At 40.6% G+C, this 16543-nt stretch overlaps 1 protein-coding gene across 1 annotated transcript in view; it reads left to right on the plus strand.

Annotated features, from left to right (window-relative positions):
* Window positions 1–7259: 7259 nt before the first annotated feature.
* The window catches only part of PKHD1 (polycystic kidney and hepatic disease 1 (autosomal recessive)), a 507823-nt gene continuing 498539 nt past the window's right edge, over window positions 7260–16543 (plus strand). Inside the window, 5 exon segments of the mRNA XM_011981329.1 lie at window positions 7260–7311; window positions 8924–9001; window positions 9637–9787; window positions 12158–12266; window positions 15829–15886. Of these exon segments, the coding sequence (XP_011836719.1) occupies window positions 7260–7311; window positions 8924–9001; window positions 9637–9787; window positions 12158–12266; window positions 15829–15886 (448 nt within the window).

The following is a 16543-nucleotide window of genomic DNA, read 5'->3' on the forward strand; positions in this document are numbered from 1 at the left end:
TGGAACCGATATATTTTCCCTTCAAATTTGAGCCTATGTACTCATTCTCTTAGGCTCTCAATTTAATCAGAAATATGATATTAAACCACAGGGAATGTAATTGCCTGAGTTTTGTGTCTCCATCAAGAAAGGAAACAGAGAAAATTTGAGAAAAATGAAGGAGGAAGAGTTGGGTCAATCCCAGACAGGTAAAAGGGGAATTTCCTGGGGAGGATTCTGATGCTGCAAAGAATATAAGGGTGTAGCTGGGCCACAGCTCCATGGGAAGAGCCTGCAGAAGAATAGGAAAGCCTGCTTCAGCGCCCCTCCTGCCCAGTGAAGCTCTCACCTAGATAAAAGGGCCATGCCGGTGATCTGCTCTCTGGATGACCCACCTGCCTTCTGTCAGAAATGCCTGTAAGTTGAAGAGAACATAACAAAACAAGTTTGATGAGGAGAAAGATAAAAGAGCAGAAATGCATTGAACATTCTTAGTTTCCACTTAAAACGTACATTTGACTTTTGTTGCCTTCATCCACTCCAGAGGGTTTTTCCTCAAATGGGTTCTTAAGACATTCCTATCCATGTTACTGTGTACCTGCTCTACATAAGGGACAGGGTAAAATGTTTTGGGATATGAAGGAATACAAAGAATTTTTTTTCCCTTAAGAACCATACCATCCTTTTTGGGAATGATGTGTATAACTTCAGTGTTGGCTGGCATCGCCAGCCTATGCATACACATGGGGGCATATTTATAGTTGCACCCACATTTTGATGACCTTGAACTCTACCTCGGCCCATGTATGAACTTAGCTATCTCTTAGAGCTTATCTATTCTAGTTAGGGTCTCACTAGGACCAGAGAGATGGCATGTGTACACTGAAAAAATAATAAATAACAAAGACATTATTTCTAAGAGGTGTGGCCAAGGTTTAGCAAGAGCAAGAAGGGATGGTGCAGTGATGCAAGCTAGGAACACTAGGAGCTGTTACCACCCTTAGGCCTGAAGAAATAAAGAGAGGAGGGGCACCAGAACCTGCAGAGAGAGTGAGAGAATGAGGGCGAGGATGCTATATGAAAAGGACCCTCTGTCAGAAGCTGAGATGTAGTAGGAATGGAAGTGCGGGAAAATACGCTTATCACATCTTGTCTCTCTGCCCCTTCCTCTGGGATCCTGGTTGTGGCCTCCATTTGTGAAACCAACCAGATGCCAGTGGGCAAGGAAGCACATTGGTGCAGCCCACACAGGTCACCCTCCAAGGGCACACAGCAGGGTGAAGAAGGGTAGAGAATAGGTCTGGAGGGTTAAATGAAAGGTATCTAGTATGCTAATTTCAGAGTTTCTTAGATGATGCTTGTTTCATCCTTCCTCTTCTATTCTGGCTTCCTTTGTTTTAATCCATAGCCTGTGAACCCTTCTAAAGAATCTTCACCATTGACACCGTTCTTAGGGCCACTAATGCAAAGTCCAAAGTCCCAATCAATTGTGTTCTCCTACCACAGGCTTCCTGTGTTAGTCTGGGTCCTCTGAGAAGCACATGATAAAACAGGATGAAATGTGCAAGGATTTTATTAAGGTGGTGCCTGTGAGAAAAGATGGGGTTGGAAGTGGAGAACACTGGGCAAGCTGCCAGTCTGACCACAGTGAAAGAGAGAGGGGTGGAAGCATCCTAGGCTGCCGCATACTCTAGGAAGGTTCAGCAAGGTCATCAAGGAGACTTTAAGGCAAAGTCGCCGCGGGAGGAGTCCTGTGTCTCCTCTGGATGGACCTGTCTTACTATCCCTGCCACATTCAGTCCTTGGCTGGGAGCAGCCTATAGAAGGGTGGCCTTGGTCCAAATGCAGTGGTGAATTTTACGACAAAGAAACTAGGCCCTTGATCAATTATGCTTGTAATTGGAGATCTGCAAAGTGCATTCTCATGGGCCCCTACAGTTTTCCAGAAATTCAGAGCAGCATTAGAATCCAAGAGAAAGGGGTCAGAGATTGACCCTCTATCTTGACCTCCCTGAGTTTGCATCACAGGCCTGGGTAACAATTTTTGTGCTGAGAATTTCATAAGCACTCATAGGAATTACTTCTTGTAGAATATTTTCAATGTCTGTGGTGGGCATGGCTACCCTCCTTGGAATAGCAGAGGGACGGCGCTCAGGCTGCCTCCTGAGGAGCATTTTCAGAGATTTGAGCTGAAGGCTTTAGAATTTCTATGTGAAAAAGGCTTTGGAGTATAAGGGGCTTATAGTCCATGGGGCTCAATGACAGGAATGCTGGAGGCTCCCCAAAGCTTCATGTGGTATAGCCACTTTCTCTAGAGTTCTACAACATTTCCTTTTAGGCCTTGAGGCAAGAAATGACTCATTGTCCTTTATTTCTTTTACAGTAGAGCTTGATTGCCCACCAGGAAATCCCGAGAACACAGAGCACAAAAACCTCTTTTACTACCCCAACAATTCTAGGTCTACCTCGTGTTAATCATTTTATTTCCCACCATACTACTGCCAATCTCCATTCATCTAATTAGTAATCAATTAATTTCCATTCAACAATGACTGGTTCAACTTGTACTGCAACAAATTATAATTACCTGTAAGATTAAAGGATGAACCTGATCCCTTATACTGACATCCCTATTTCTCTTCATTGCCTCAACCAATCTTCTTGGGCTTCTACCCTATTCATTTACATCAACTACTCAATTATCAATAAGTTTAGGTATAGCAATCCCCTTCTCTAGGCAAGAAATGACTCATTGTCCTTTATTTCTTTTACAGTAGAGCTTGATTGTCCACCATGAAATTCCTAGAACACAGAGCACAGAAACCAAAGTCCTGGGTGTTATTAGGATTCTTTTAGTCCATGGTAGAGAGGTGGCTATCTCCTCATAAGAAAATTGGGGTGATTTTAGGATGAGGCCTTGACAGCTAGGCTGCCAAAAATACTTATAAATACTTATTATAAGCTGTTTAGCCAAGGATAGATGTGTTTAGGCCTTGAGGCAAGAAATGACTCATTGTCCTTTATTTCTTTTACAGTAGAGCTTGATTGTCCACCATGAAATTCCTAGAACACAGAGCACAGAAACCAAAGTCCTGGGTGTTATTAGGATTCTTTTAGTCCATGGTAGAGAGGTGGCTATCTCCTCATAAGAAAATTGGGGTGATTTTAGGATGAGGCCTTGACAGCTAGGCTGCCAAAAATACTTATAAATACTTATTATAAGCTGTTTAGCCAAGGATAGATGTGGGGCTAATTTATGAAAACCTCTTGCTGAAATAGCAAGAAATAAAACATAAGTCTTAGGAAACTTATCAGGAGATTCTACAATATAGTAAAATAATCTGATTATATTCCTATCTCCTCTGCCAGATGGTAAGCAGTTTGAAGGCAGAAACTGTGTCATATTCTTTAAAAATATAACTTTGAATTATCTAAGTGATTCATGAATATCATTTTTATAAAAATAAAAGTGACTAATAATGTTGAAATCTCCTTTGACTATCACAACCAAACTAGTTTGCCCCCTCCTTCCCATTACCCACATGCCAGGCACACAAAGGTGGTTCACATGATGCTTGTTGACCTGCATGGGAGAGATCCAGAGTGGAAACTGAGAGAGGTTCAGCAGGCAGCAGGTGGTAGGGTGGGGGTGACTGACCCCTACCTGCCCCAATCTGGCCAAGCACCCTCTCTCTGCACCACTGCCTGCAGGGCTACAAAAATTTTTTGGCTTGTCATGGATTGCCAAACTGTGATATACAGCAGAGTTGATGTAAACTTCCACACTTTCTAGAGGATAGTTTTACTACTCTCATCAGAGTTGTGGTCATATTTCCATGGGTTTAATCTAGTTTTGCTGGAGATGCTTCTCCAGGTCTACTGCTGGTCCTTGAAGGTGGAGACTCAGGACTATCAAATTTTACCAAAATCATTTCTCCTTCAAAGGAAAGGGTGAGGATAGAAGATGAGGACATCCTCTGGTCAGGTATCGCCAGACATAGACGAACATGATCAGGAATCGGGGGATGTGAATCAGAATGGGCAGTGGGACAGGAACAGAGAAGTCAGACATGTACCAAGTAAGAAGGTGGTGTTGACCTTCCTAAGCCCACCGGTTCAACCAATGACTGAGGCCCATGGTCTGGGTACAACTGGAAAGTGATGAGTACAAGTCAAGGACTTCCTCTTGGTTGAAAAAGCAAGGTCAAGAGGGAGGATGAAGAGTAGAAAAATGAAGAGAATCAATCAACCCTTTCTCAGCAAGACTTTGACCAAGTCACTTCCCTTCTGTACTTCTTTAGACCCATACCCCTCCAGTGGGTATATGAATAACAGCCCATAACATGGTATTTATGAGTCACTCTTCAGGATGAAGAGTGAGAGACTGTTCATGAATGGGGATCAGCCCTCTAGTGGTCCTTTCTCTTGGGCCCTCTGTTCAATCACTGATTTGCTGGCAATTTCTTTCAGTGTTGAATGCCTGTTTGTCTCACTGGGTGGAATTTACTTAAAATTCTTATCTGGGGTACATGCAGTAAGTGGAGAAAAATGTAAGACATTTTTTTCTTTGGTCATTACTAACGAGCCCTGAGGAAAAAGCCTGAGTGGCTTGTGTTAATCATTAAACTTGCCCATGGTCAGGTCTGAACTTTTACTCTGGTACATATTTGGCTGGGACACAAACGAGTTAGGTGAGTTATAGTCTAACGTGAGCGAGTTACCTGCGTGGTTGCTTCAGGCTGAGCTCTAACCAGATAACACGGCCGTCGGTTCTTGACAGAGAGAAATAAGATCACTTAGAAAGAAAGGATCATTTCTCCCTTGAGTCACAAGGAGACAGAAACAGAAAAAGAAAGGTACTGTTTGATCCAGAAAAGTCTCTGCTCTCTGTTTTCTAGGTGTTGTATCTCTTGTTAACGTTCTGGTGAACAAAAGGAAGAAATGGGAGATCTATAGCAGTGCCTTGCAGCTTTGTCCCTCGATGTCCCAAAGGAGCAGCTGAGAGGGAAGGGAAGAAGAAGGGAAGAGGGAGTGAGAGCAGAGAGAGGAGGGAGAGAGGAGGAGAACAAAAACGTGACTAAATAAATGCACACAGCTCTCCTCTGTGGTTGAAAAATTTTAGTTATGAGAAATAGAGTTTGAGTTTATTTTTAGGAAGAATTAGTAGATAGACTAATAAAAAATTACATTTATAACTGACATGAAAAAGATGCTGTTTTGAATGTAGGGTTTTAAGAAAACCAATGTGAGAATGTTCATTTCCATTGTTCTAAGCTTGGGAGTAGGCGTTAAGAAGAAATGTTAAAGTCATGTAGCCAGATTGAAAATAGACTCTCCCGCGCTGAGTATATTTTGTCTGTGTAACAAGCAAGTCAGATCTTGTGCTTTTGGACTAAGTAGCAAATACACTTGGGTACTTTTCCCTATGCAGTAGATGTATTCTGAAAATGGAATATTTATAAGTTGAATTCTATTTCAAATAGATGTAAAAGTTTGGGAATTTTGCAACGAAAAGGAACACTTGCTGAATCCACTTGAAAATACTAGAATTCCTTTCTTAAATCCAAGTAGCCTCCACACTTACCTTATCTGGTAATGAGGGGGGTTGAGTGGGGGCAGGTACACAGACTATCTGTTTGTTTTCCCAACTCTTAGTACAGTGCTTAGCATGTAGTGGGCATAAAATAAATGTTTGCAGTGTTGTATTAAATAGATGTGATTATAGATTTTGAGCTGTCTCAATCAGAACATGCCTGTAAGGTAAGTTTATTGCAAGTTTTTTGCAGATTTTTTTTTGGGGGGGAGTGTTTTGTGGCTTTTATGTTTTCAGAAATGATGTAACTACCTCTGCTAATCTCAGTATTTTCTTAAAAATATAAATTAAATGGCCAGGTGTGGTAGCTCACGCCTGTAATCCCAGCACTTTGGGAGGCTGAGGCAGGGAGATCACTTGAGGCCAGGAGTTCAAGACCAACCTGGCTATCATGGTGGAAACCCATCTCTACAAAAAATACAAACATCAGCCGGGCGTGGTGGCACACACCTCTAATCCCAGCTACTTGGGAGGCTGAGGCATAAGAATCTCTGGAATCTGGGAGGTGGAGGTTACAGTGAACTGACATCATGCCACTCCAGCCTGAATGACAGAATGAGACCCTGCCACCCCCACACCCCCCACACAAAGTGTGTGTGTATGTGTATATATATTAAATATATTTATATTTGTATATGTAATAAACATAAGCATAATTAAATATATATGTAAAACGTGTATTTAGTAGTACATGTGGTTGTTTAATTCTGTAATTTTCAAACTTTCAGAAAATTTCAGAGGCGCTATTTTTAAGAGGATTTTGTCTATGCCCTCTGCCATGGGGTGCTGGAGAGCAGCTCGGCACTCTCCCTAGAGCAGGCGTTAGGGTGCAAAGGCGTAGTTTTCCGCCAGGCTTCCAAGGACTCTGCCATCCCACAGGAGAGTGCAAGCTGTTCATCTCAGATTAGGTAAACCCAGATTTAGGGTATTTAAATATGTATTCATCCACTCCAATGTACTAAGCCCTGTGTGGGACCTTCACACTTTCACACTAGGAAGGCTGTGGAAATAGCCGAGGAAAGAATCAGCGGAGGAGGGGCTCCTGAGCAGCCCCACGAAGGTGCGCCAGGATCTCCTGAGACCACGGAGAGAGTTGAGGGAATCCAGGAAGGGACCAGCAGGGGCCAAGGCAGAGGCTGATGTGTGGAAGGCTTGTCTGAGTGACGGTGAGAACAGCGTGGCTGCAGTGCAGGGTTCAAACTGGAGAGCAGCACGAGGGAAAGCTGGAACGGCAGCACAGGGCAAAACAAAACAGACTCCACCCCACCACGAACTAGAATTGTAATTTCTAGAATTCTTTTTAAAGCATGCTTCTATTCAATAATGAGTTAATGAAAAAGGTTATTATTATTTATCTAGCTTAAAATGAGTTGATGGGACACGCATACAATAAGCTGGTGGCACATGGAGGGCAGAGTGGGGATGATTTTATGCAAGGTTCTTAGACGATCCTTTTCTCCTGAACTTGGAAAGATGGTGGGTCCATTTGAAGACACTAAGACCATGTTTACCTCATCTCCTTAATTTTCCAGGTTTCAGTATAGCAAAATAATAGTATGTAAACAAAACGGTAATTTTTTTACGTCTTTTATTTTTTAGAAGGCACAAAAGCTATGCTGCTCCAATCAAAACTGAAAATGTTTTTAATGTCTGAGCAATCTTAAGAGTATTGATTTAAGTGGACAGGATGACTGCGTGGCTGATCTCTCTGATGGGTGTTCAAGCACTACTTTTGGCAGGTCAGTAGAATGTGTTTTGAAGGAGTTATAGATAACACAATAGGTTACCTTGAGAACTAATATTGAAACTTGAAGTATTATTTTGGTTGTATACCATAAATATATGCATTTTTAACTTGCCAATCAAAAAATTGAATTAAAAATATTGTTTTTAGAGGAGGTGTTAAAGTATTTGCTTTTGGGTTTAAATTATCTGTTGGATAATTGATTTTTTTGGTTGTTGTTTAACAGTTGAGGTTACATACTGAAATGTTATGACTGTATACTTCAGTTTTTAATGGCCAGTGATGATGCAGAGCTTTTAACAATAACTTACAATCTTTCTTTTATAATTCCTTTTGGGCTACGTGATGTAATTCTTTTTAGATTTTACTGCCCGACCTTCCCAAAGAGAATAACTTGTCGTAATAATTAGACTGCTTGTGTTATCTCAAATCATCTGTTCAATTTTCTCTGCGAATGGGGGTTATCCTCTGTATTTTTTATGGCATTTGTTTTTGGGCTTCTTTAGATAGAGGTATCTAATCATCTTTGGAGGAAGGTCTAGTCTGGCTGGGGCTGCCATAAATGGCTGTGCTAATGTGCCATGGTTCCCCACCACCCTCAGATGTGAAGTGCGTCATGAGAATAACTGTATATGGAAGTCCTGGGCTAGACACAGTTTCTGATAAAGAAACTATAAATAGTTCTGTCGGTAACACTTTCCTTGTTTATTACCTCACTGAGCAGCTGAGTGAGTTTTGCTGGCTTCCTTAACTTGGCCTTTCCTTCATTAAGGCATGTCCAGGAACATCTTCAAAGATGGAGGGATTGATTAAGGCCCATGCTTAGCTGGTGATCTATATGGGAGAATCCAATCTAGCCTAGCATATAAATTCCTTACTGCTTTTTTTTTTTTTTAAACAAAAGGAAATTCCAGCAATGATCCATGCTTCATCCCCTCTCTCAGCAGGCACGGCAAAAATCTAGGGAATTTTGTATTCATTTGGGAAGACATTCTCATCATGAGGGGAAACTAGAGGACAGTATATTAAGCAGGAGAATTGAAATAGGAACAGCTTCTATTAGGTTGGTGCAAAAGTAATTGCAGTTTTGCCATTAAAAAGAATGCAAAACAGCAATTACTTCTGCACAAACCTAATGGAAGTCTTTTTTTTCTCTCCGGGACTGGAGATAATTGGTGATCTTTACAGGGAAATATGGCCACCTGATTAAAGAGTGGAAAAGAGAGCACAGAGAGATAGTATGGGTTTCATTAGGACCCAAATATGTCCCTGAGGCTCTTTCCAAAGGAAGTAGAAATTCAGAATTGTCCTGATGAATGCAGGGTTTTTGAATGTCTAAGATGAGAAGAATTGGTTAAAATTTTCCTTAAAATGGGGCTTCCGATGATGTGTTTCCCACACCAGCAGCACCTGGTTAGAAATATAAGTTCTTGGCCCTGCCCCAGACCTACTGAGCCAGAAACTCTGGGGATATGGCGCAGCAACCTGTGCTTAATCAAACCTTTCTAGTGATTCTAATGCAGGTTAAATTTTGCTTTAAAATATTGGGGAAGGCAGTGGTTGAATCTGACCTTCAAAACCAATGTTTTTTTTTCACTTACTTACAGTACCTCACCTGAGTTTACATATTGAACCTGAAGAAGGTAGCCTTGCAGGGGGAACGTGGATTACAGTCATTTTTGATGGTAGGTTGGGGTTTTACCAAGTGCATGTTTCTTACGTATTGACCCACAATCCTAAAGAATGTGAGTCTTTGGTTTTCTTCCTTGTCTAAGGACAGGTGTAAAAGTGGGCCCGAAGGGAGATGAACAGACGGACCAACTTCTGTCTTTCTAGATACTGGCTTGCTAATGTCACGGAAGCAAAGCACAGTGTGCCATGACGCATCTGTGTCCACTTTCCCATTCCAGGCTATGGGATGGGACTCTGGGATTTCTGCATGAGATGATGTGGAAGTGTGTAGCATAGTGCTCAGCAATGCATCTCCCAGAACCTTGGCTATCTTCCTTAAAGACAGTCCTCTACTTGGGAGCTTCTACATCATTCCTTTGAATATCCATCCCCAGCAGAGTAAAGAGTAAATCTGAGGGCTGAAAAATTCTTTTCTGGATTTAGGTGAACCTGAAGAGAGAAAACTCTTTCATAAAATCATAAATGAGAAAACTCCTTTATACAGAAGCTATGAGGAAATTAGGAGTATTAATTTAATCCTTGGGTAAATTTAATGTCTTACATTGCCCCCAGGATCTTAGCACAGCTTCACACTATCCTGTGTCGATGACAATTCTATTCAGCCTGAGATTTCTTTCCCTTGCGTTAGGTTTGGAGTCGGGTGTTCTTTACCCCAACAATGGCTCTCAATTGGAAATACACCTGGTGAACACGAACATGGTGGCGCCCGCACTGCCGAGTATCCCCTGTGACGTCTTTCCTGTTTTCTTGGATTTGCCTGTGGTGACGTGCCGGACCAGGTATAACTGTCTGGGAATAGGAAGACCAGACAGGAAGAGGGATTTTTGCTTATCTCAGTATCTTTTGGTGACATATTAGAGCAACTTTTGCTGTGATTCAATTGCCAGTTATAGTTGTTAAAAAAAGTTTCATGTGAATATACTTTCTAAAAGGTCCCTAGCTGGGATCTAGAGCTTAAGGGAGGATGAGAGTATGGGGAAGAACTTTGAGATATTCATAAGGAGGGGCTGGATTGTGTTTCCATTTTTTTTTCTTTTTGCAGAGTTCTATGGCTATTAAGATTTTAATAAATGGTGCCATTTTGCCATTGCAAATACTCATCTTTTGGAATAGGCATAATTACAATGATTGCACATAAACCCCAAACTGGTTAGAAAGGAAATTTGCTTTAGGCTCTATTTGCTGAGTTTGACATTACTTCTAGAAAATATTTTTATAGGACTCCAGGGGCTCTATTTTCCTACTCAACTTCTTGTTGCCCTGTGAAGTTTAGACTAGTTAATGTTCATTTTTATTTACTCATGTCTTAGGCATGAGTAAATAAAGTGCATAAAAGTGGATGATTGGTTAAGAGAAAAAAAACCACGTTATTTCCTTTTCTTTTCTGTTCTCTCTTTGAGGAAGTCTCCCCCTCTTCCATGTTTGGCTATCAAAATCACCAATCATACCGCATATGCCACCTCTTCCCTGAACACTCAACTAAGTTTTCTTTCCCTTTTTTGAAATGAGAAGGAACAACTTGTAGTAATTCATCCACAGGGTGTATGTGTGTGCACCCACACTTTTTTGCGCAATTCATCACCGCTGAAGGAATTTTTTATTTTTGTAATTTACACAAAGGTACAACATGTGTAGCCTTAGTGACCCTGTGCCTCAGCTCTGAGTTTCTCATAACACTTACATGTCAGTTACCCACTTGTCAGATTCATCCTCACAGACTTAAGTGCTTTGAGGGCCGGGAGTGTGTTTAATCTCACCATTGTAGTCCTCATGATGCATTGCGCATTACCTTAAGAATAGAAGGTGTTCAATAAATGTCTGTTGAGTTTAACTTTTTTATAGCACTACTATTGGTTTTAAAACTGGGTTATATATTTCCCTTAGGTTTTATGGTGCATTTGGGCATAGACATTCTGCAAAGACTTGCCATAAAATAAGTCAAAGCTCTGGAGATTTACATGTCCTATCTCCTTTATCCCAATATACTAATGATTTTTAGATGCACCATTGATTTTATGTCATCTTTTTAAAGAAAAGAAATATGACCCTATTAAATATACTAATTGATTGGAAGACAAATATCAGATTCAATTAAGTGTGAAAAATGTACAGTTTATCATCAACAAAATACTGTCTTACTCATCATTATCATAAAAACACATAATTGTTTTCTCTAAAACAGCCATTGCAGCGTCAAAAGCAGCACTTCACAATCAAAATATAATGTGAACACAAACGTAATTTAAAATTTTCTATTTAGCCACTTGAAAAAGTCAAAAGAAGCAAGTGAAATTAATTTAATAATGTATTTTATTTAAGTCAACATATCTAAAATATTATTTCAATATGTAATATATACAAATTAATAATGAGATACTTTATATCTTTTTGCATACCAAGTCTTCAAAATTTAGTGTGGATGTTATAATCATGGCATATCTTAATTGGGACTACCCACATTTCAAGTGCTTGATAAGCACATAAGACTAGTGGCTAACACAATGGACAATTCAGATCTAAATATTTAAGGTCATACTAAAGATTTTGTTGGAAAGGTTTGGAGAGGAGACACGTCTTAAATATAACTTCTTTCTTATTCATCATATTCTTCCTCTTACAAAAATCAACATGGATGTCAGCATCAGGTGGCAATGAAGCCACTGCAAAATTTATGTAGAGGAGAGAAGATCCAGGACTCTCTGTTTTGATGGCTACATGAAGTGTTTATGGGCTGCTTGGACAATTATCAGAAAGAGGCTAGATTCAAGCTCCACTTTGCCCTTAACCTTTGAAGCTCCTACACATAAGTCTCTTAGTTTTTCTGACATTTTTTAAACCATGAAAATGGGGAATTATCAAAGTCTCTTCTAATTCTTAAAGTCCGATGAACCTATGATTCTGAGAAACATGAAATATTAAAAACAATTCAGGGAGTTTCAACACAAAAAATCATAACTTTTTTTTGCTGAAGGACTCAGTTCTTAAAGTCTAATAATTATGATTGGATCTAAGGTGAAAGGTGGCTGATAAGAATCCTTGGTTAGCTCTGTTTTACAAGTTCAGGGAGGAAATTTGAAGTGGCAAGTGGGCTGTTAGCTTTGGGAATTCATGGCTTTTGAGTCATAAGGATTTCCACTTTCTGGCCTCAGATCTCTGCTGTCTGAAGCACACGAGGGTCTGTACTCCCTGGAAGCATACTTCAGGGAACAGTTGGTAAGCAGCCCAAGTCCAGGATCACGAGACAGCTGTACTTTCAAGGTGGGTTCTAAGGTTGGAGGAAGGTATGTTTACATAGTCGGAGGGTGTGCTTGTGTTATTGAAAGGCAAATTGTAAATGAGCCACAGTGTTTGCTTGACCGTGTTAAAAGAAAATGGTGGATAGTAATGAGAGAGTTTCTTAGAGCATACTAATGAAAGATGAATTTTGAACTCTTGTATGTCAGCCTTTAGCTAAATGCTTTATGTACATTATCTAATTCAATGCTCACAATTTTATGGGGTAGCTATTCACTGTCCTGTTTTTACAAATGAACAATCTGAGGCTCAGGGAGATTAAATAATTTGCCCATGTCATCAGGTAGTAAACTGGCAGAACCAAGACTTGAACCTGCATCTGACTCTAAATTCTCATCTAAACGGAAGCCCATAGAGGGGCCACCAAGATTACCTTTGTGGATCAGTGTTTCATTTTACAGCTCGGATCATGCTGAGTCTCAGCATGGTGAAGACACTCAAGGACCCACATTTCTTACTGAGGAGACCCAATTTCTACCTCTCTCCCTGCTTCCTGGTATATTTCTGTTAAGTCTTTCCAACACTGAACCAAAAGGGCATTTGCTGTTTAAATTCTCCTTCTTGCTGGGGGAGATCAAAAAGGAAGTAAAGAGAGAGAGAGAGAGTTTAGGAAGCCATGCCTGTCTTATTTTACAGCCTTGATACCTATACTGGGAGTTCATTTATATTTGGTTCAGTCTATTGTCCATTTCAGATTAGTTTTAAACGATCTCCGAAAAGGTAAGTCCTAGATGGTTTATGAAAGGCAGAGATTTGGCAGTACTTCTGTCAATGTGGTTGCAGTTCACCTGGGGTACCTCTGTTTAAAGCTGTTTCAAAACATACAATGCAGTCACTAATGAATGCTCCTTCAGAATAAGGCTTCACCTTGTAAATTCGTCTCTCCTACGATCCGTGTTCCATATAGGCTATTTGTTTTTGAAATGTGGAATTTGCTGTTGCTTCACGTTTAATAACTTGTTTCTTAATCCAAGAGAATCTTGTTTTCTGGAATTTTGCTTTTGCACGTATGCAGCAGAAAGAAAAAACATTATATCATTCTTTCTTACTAAGAGCCGCACCACCACCTCTATCCTGTCTCAGGGAACATAACAGAAGAGAGAAGTCCAAGCATGCTTCTTAATCACCATGATCCTTTTCACCCCAGATGGTAGTTTTCCTGCTTATTAAAAGATCGGTTAGGAGCGAGAGGGGGAAATAAAAGAAACACTTCCTAAAATTGCACATGAAAGAAAACAAGTCCGTCAGTGGTTCAACTATCTTGGCAAGTTGATGAAAAATCACCAGGGGATGCAGTTAATGAGAAGCATTCCAAGCTAAATAAAACACGGCGTGTCTCTTTGTTTTGGGACTGGGACTGGGGAACCATGAGTATTAAAAATTAATCCCATCTTGCCAGTCCACTGCAAAGGGCCTGCTGTGGGCGCTGACAAGTTTGAATAACTCACAGAAGGTTGATCACACAGCTGGTGGCTGCAGCTTTCTCATCCTAATCTGCTGTATTTCCTCTCCTCTCTCCTGCTTCTACTGACCACACTGGGGCCCAAGGATCAGCATGCGGGAAGCTTGATTTGGAAGCTCATTAATTTTTCACTTTGTCATGTCTCTAGCCTGGTGGGTGACCAGGGGTCTGTTTCTCTTAGATATGTACCATGTTACGTTGTGTCAGCTCAGAGAGAATCACAAGTGAAGCCCTGTTTGAGGTTTAACCCCAAGGCTGCCTCACCACAATCTCAGGTGCTGGGAGGGAGTAATAAAGGGGTTGCTCTGTTTCCCATGGAAGTCTGGTAGAAGGATTATAGACTGAGTGCTGGTTCTTAGATTTCAGGTTGAAATAGAGAGGTATGCTTCCTTATTTGGTTTGGACTCAGTTGTTCCAGGTGCCTCAGCTTCTAAACATCTGTGAGATAGGTCAATAACCACTACTGTACTTCACTAGGCTCCTATGATATAGTCCAGTTGAAATAATGTTGGTATGAAGGCCTAGGGGCAGTGATTGACTGGGAGGCTGGGGTGGGGACTGAATGTTTGGCAGGTGTGTGTGTAACTGTATTAATCTTTATCTTTTGGTGTGATCACAGCCAGTTCCCAAGCTGTGAAGTAACAACATTGTTATTCTGACCCCCTGACAGCACATATTTTCTGTGAACTATTTTCTAACCCTTTCCTTTAGAAAGTGAGGAAATTAGCCTTCACGGCAGACTATACAGCATATGGATCAATACTTAAAACCTATGCCTGGCAAGCCACCATCAGCTTTGTTGAAATGTCTGTTGATTCTCAATGTCTGATTAGGGCTGTTGATTAACAACTGAGTTATTGTTTGGTGATATTCTCTCTGGGAATCCTGAGGTTCTGAAAGAAGACCAAACAAAACAATTTGCTGCTGTAATTTGTTTTGCAAATGGGAAGCACTGTAGGTTGCATGGAATGGTGGTAGTCTAGGCATCTAGAAGGGGTTGGCGAGGGGGAGGGAGGAGGAGACTAGGTCTCTTCCTAGGTAAGTCATTGGCTCACAGGTCAAGCCTTGGTCTGGCCAGTCCATCACATTGGCCCTGGTGTGATTTCCTGATGGAATAATGCACTAATCTTAGATTAACCCAGATGACTACAGGTGAGATGGAGTTCCTGAGATTGTCTCATTCTCACCTCTCCTTCCAGGCAGTATATCAGTCATCCCAGATTGGGTGAGTCTATCCATTCACAAAAATTCAAATGTCATCTACATACTAGTCTATGCACAGAGACACAGCAGCGACTCAGTCAGGCATTGTCCCTGCCTTTATGGAGCTTATGGTCAGCAGAGGGTGTGCTTTGGAGACAGGGGGCATTGTAAGATGATTTGGAGTGCCACTGCCAGGCTTTCTCAGGCTCCCACTGCTCCCATTGATGCTGCTTTCCTCCTTCTTGAAGAACAATGTTGCTTCCCATTCCTTGAATCTTTTGAGTCATTTTCCTCACAGCAGGTACCTTCCACTTCTCTAGTAAGTGCCTCAGTTGTGTACCTATCCAGCTTCTCATTTTTTGTAGCTTACTGATACCTACCAAGGTGCTGGCTGTTAATGATTTAAGTTTTGATCCAATTAAATAAGTGCATTCCTTTCTAGAAAAATCAAAATCTTCAAGGCCTCAAAACATCAAATTACAACAATGGAATTAAAAGACTGATGTTCTGCATGAAGACCTGTCTACCTTTCTTTCTAGTAACATGTGTTCTTGGGTATGGAAGGTGGGCAGGTGGAAATAGGCTTGTCAAGGTTTGGACAATATGGTACTAGAATAGAGGGCTATGTGACCTTAATCAAATTACCTCTACCTCATCTATAGGAGAAATATGATAATATCCATCATTCCTGTTTCATAGAAATATTACAAGGATAAAAAGAACTAGAAAGATATGAGGGTGACACAAGGAAATGTAACCATTTATTACCTTCAAGTAATGCTGTCTGAGGAATGGCTTGTGCCTCCTGTGTTTGTGAATATTTTAATGACATGCTCACTTGTGGTACTATTTTCTAAACAGTTTTCCAAGGCGCAGACACCCATCGTTCACCAAGTTTATCCGCCAAGTGGAGTTCCAGGTAAGAAATCTTCTATTAAAATAGGAATAATTGTGAATCTCTTTGCCAAAGCTTGTTGCAAACCTAGGTGGGTGGTTTTTATGAGTGGGAAAATTTAGCTTCTTCTTTGATGCTGTTTTGAAAATAAGACTCAACCTCTGGTTCATTTTTAACGTGCTTTGGTTTTACTTCTGGGCACTTTTGCTCTGTTACTTCACTGATAACAAAAGGAATGCAAACATGAAAAGAAAAAGAGGACAGCAAAATCAAAAGAGTTGATGTTGGAGACTGGAGAAAAGAGGAGTCATCCTTGCTTTTAACTTTATAATCATTCACATAATAATAAACCTTTATTAAACTGTGTGCCAGGATCCAGTCTAAGCTCTTCAGATGTCTCACTAGATCCTCGCAAAAACCTGATAATAGAAGAGCTATTTTTATTCCCATTTTGCAGATGAAGAAATGAGGTAGCAAAAGGTTAAGGAATTTGCCAAAAGTCATACAGATAATAAATACCACAGTTGAGATTTGAACCAGACAGCCGGAATCCAGAGTGGCCCATATATTCACCATTTTGTCGTTAACTTTAGTCTTCATCTGGGGGTTTTGTTTATAAAGTTAGAGAGCACACAGATATATAAAAGCCAGGAGGATAGAAAAGAAGATTATATAAAGCTG

The sequence above is a fragment of the Mandrillus leucophaeus genome, unplaced genomic scaffold, assembly GCF_000951045.1.
Source record: "Mandrillus leucophaeus isolate KB7577 unplaced genomic scaffold, Mleu.le_1.0 Scaffold223, whole genome shotgun sequence".
In the NCBI taxonomy this organism is placed as follows: domain Eukaryota; kingdom Metazoa; phylum Chordata; class Mammalia; order Primates; family Cercopithecidae; genus Mandrillus; species Mandrillus leucophaeus.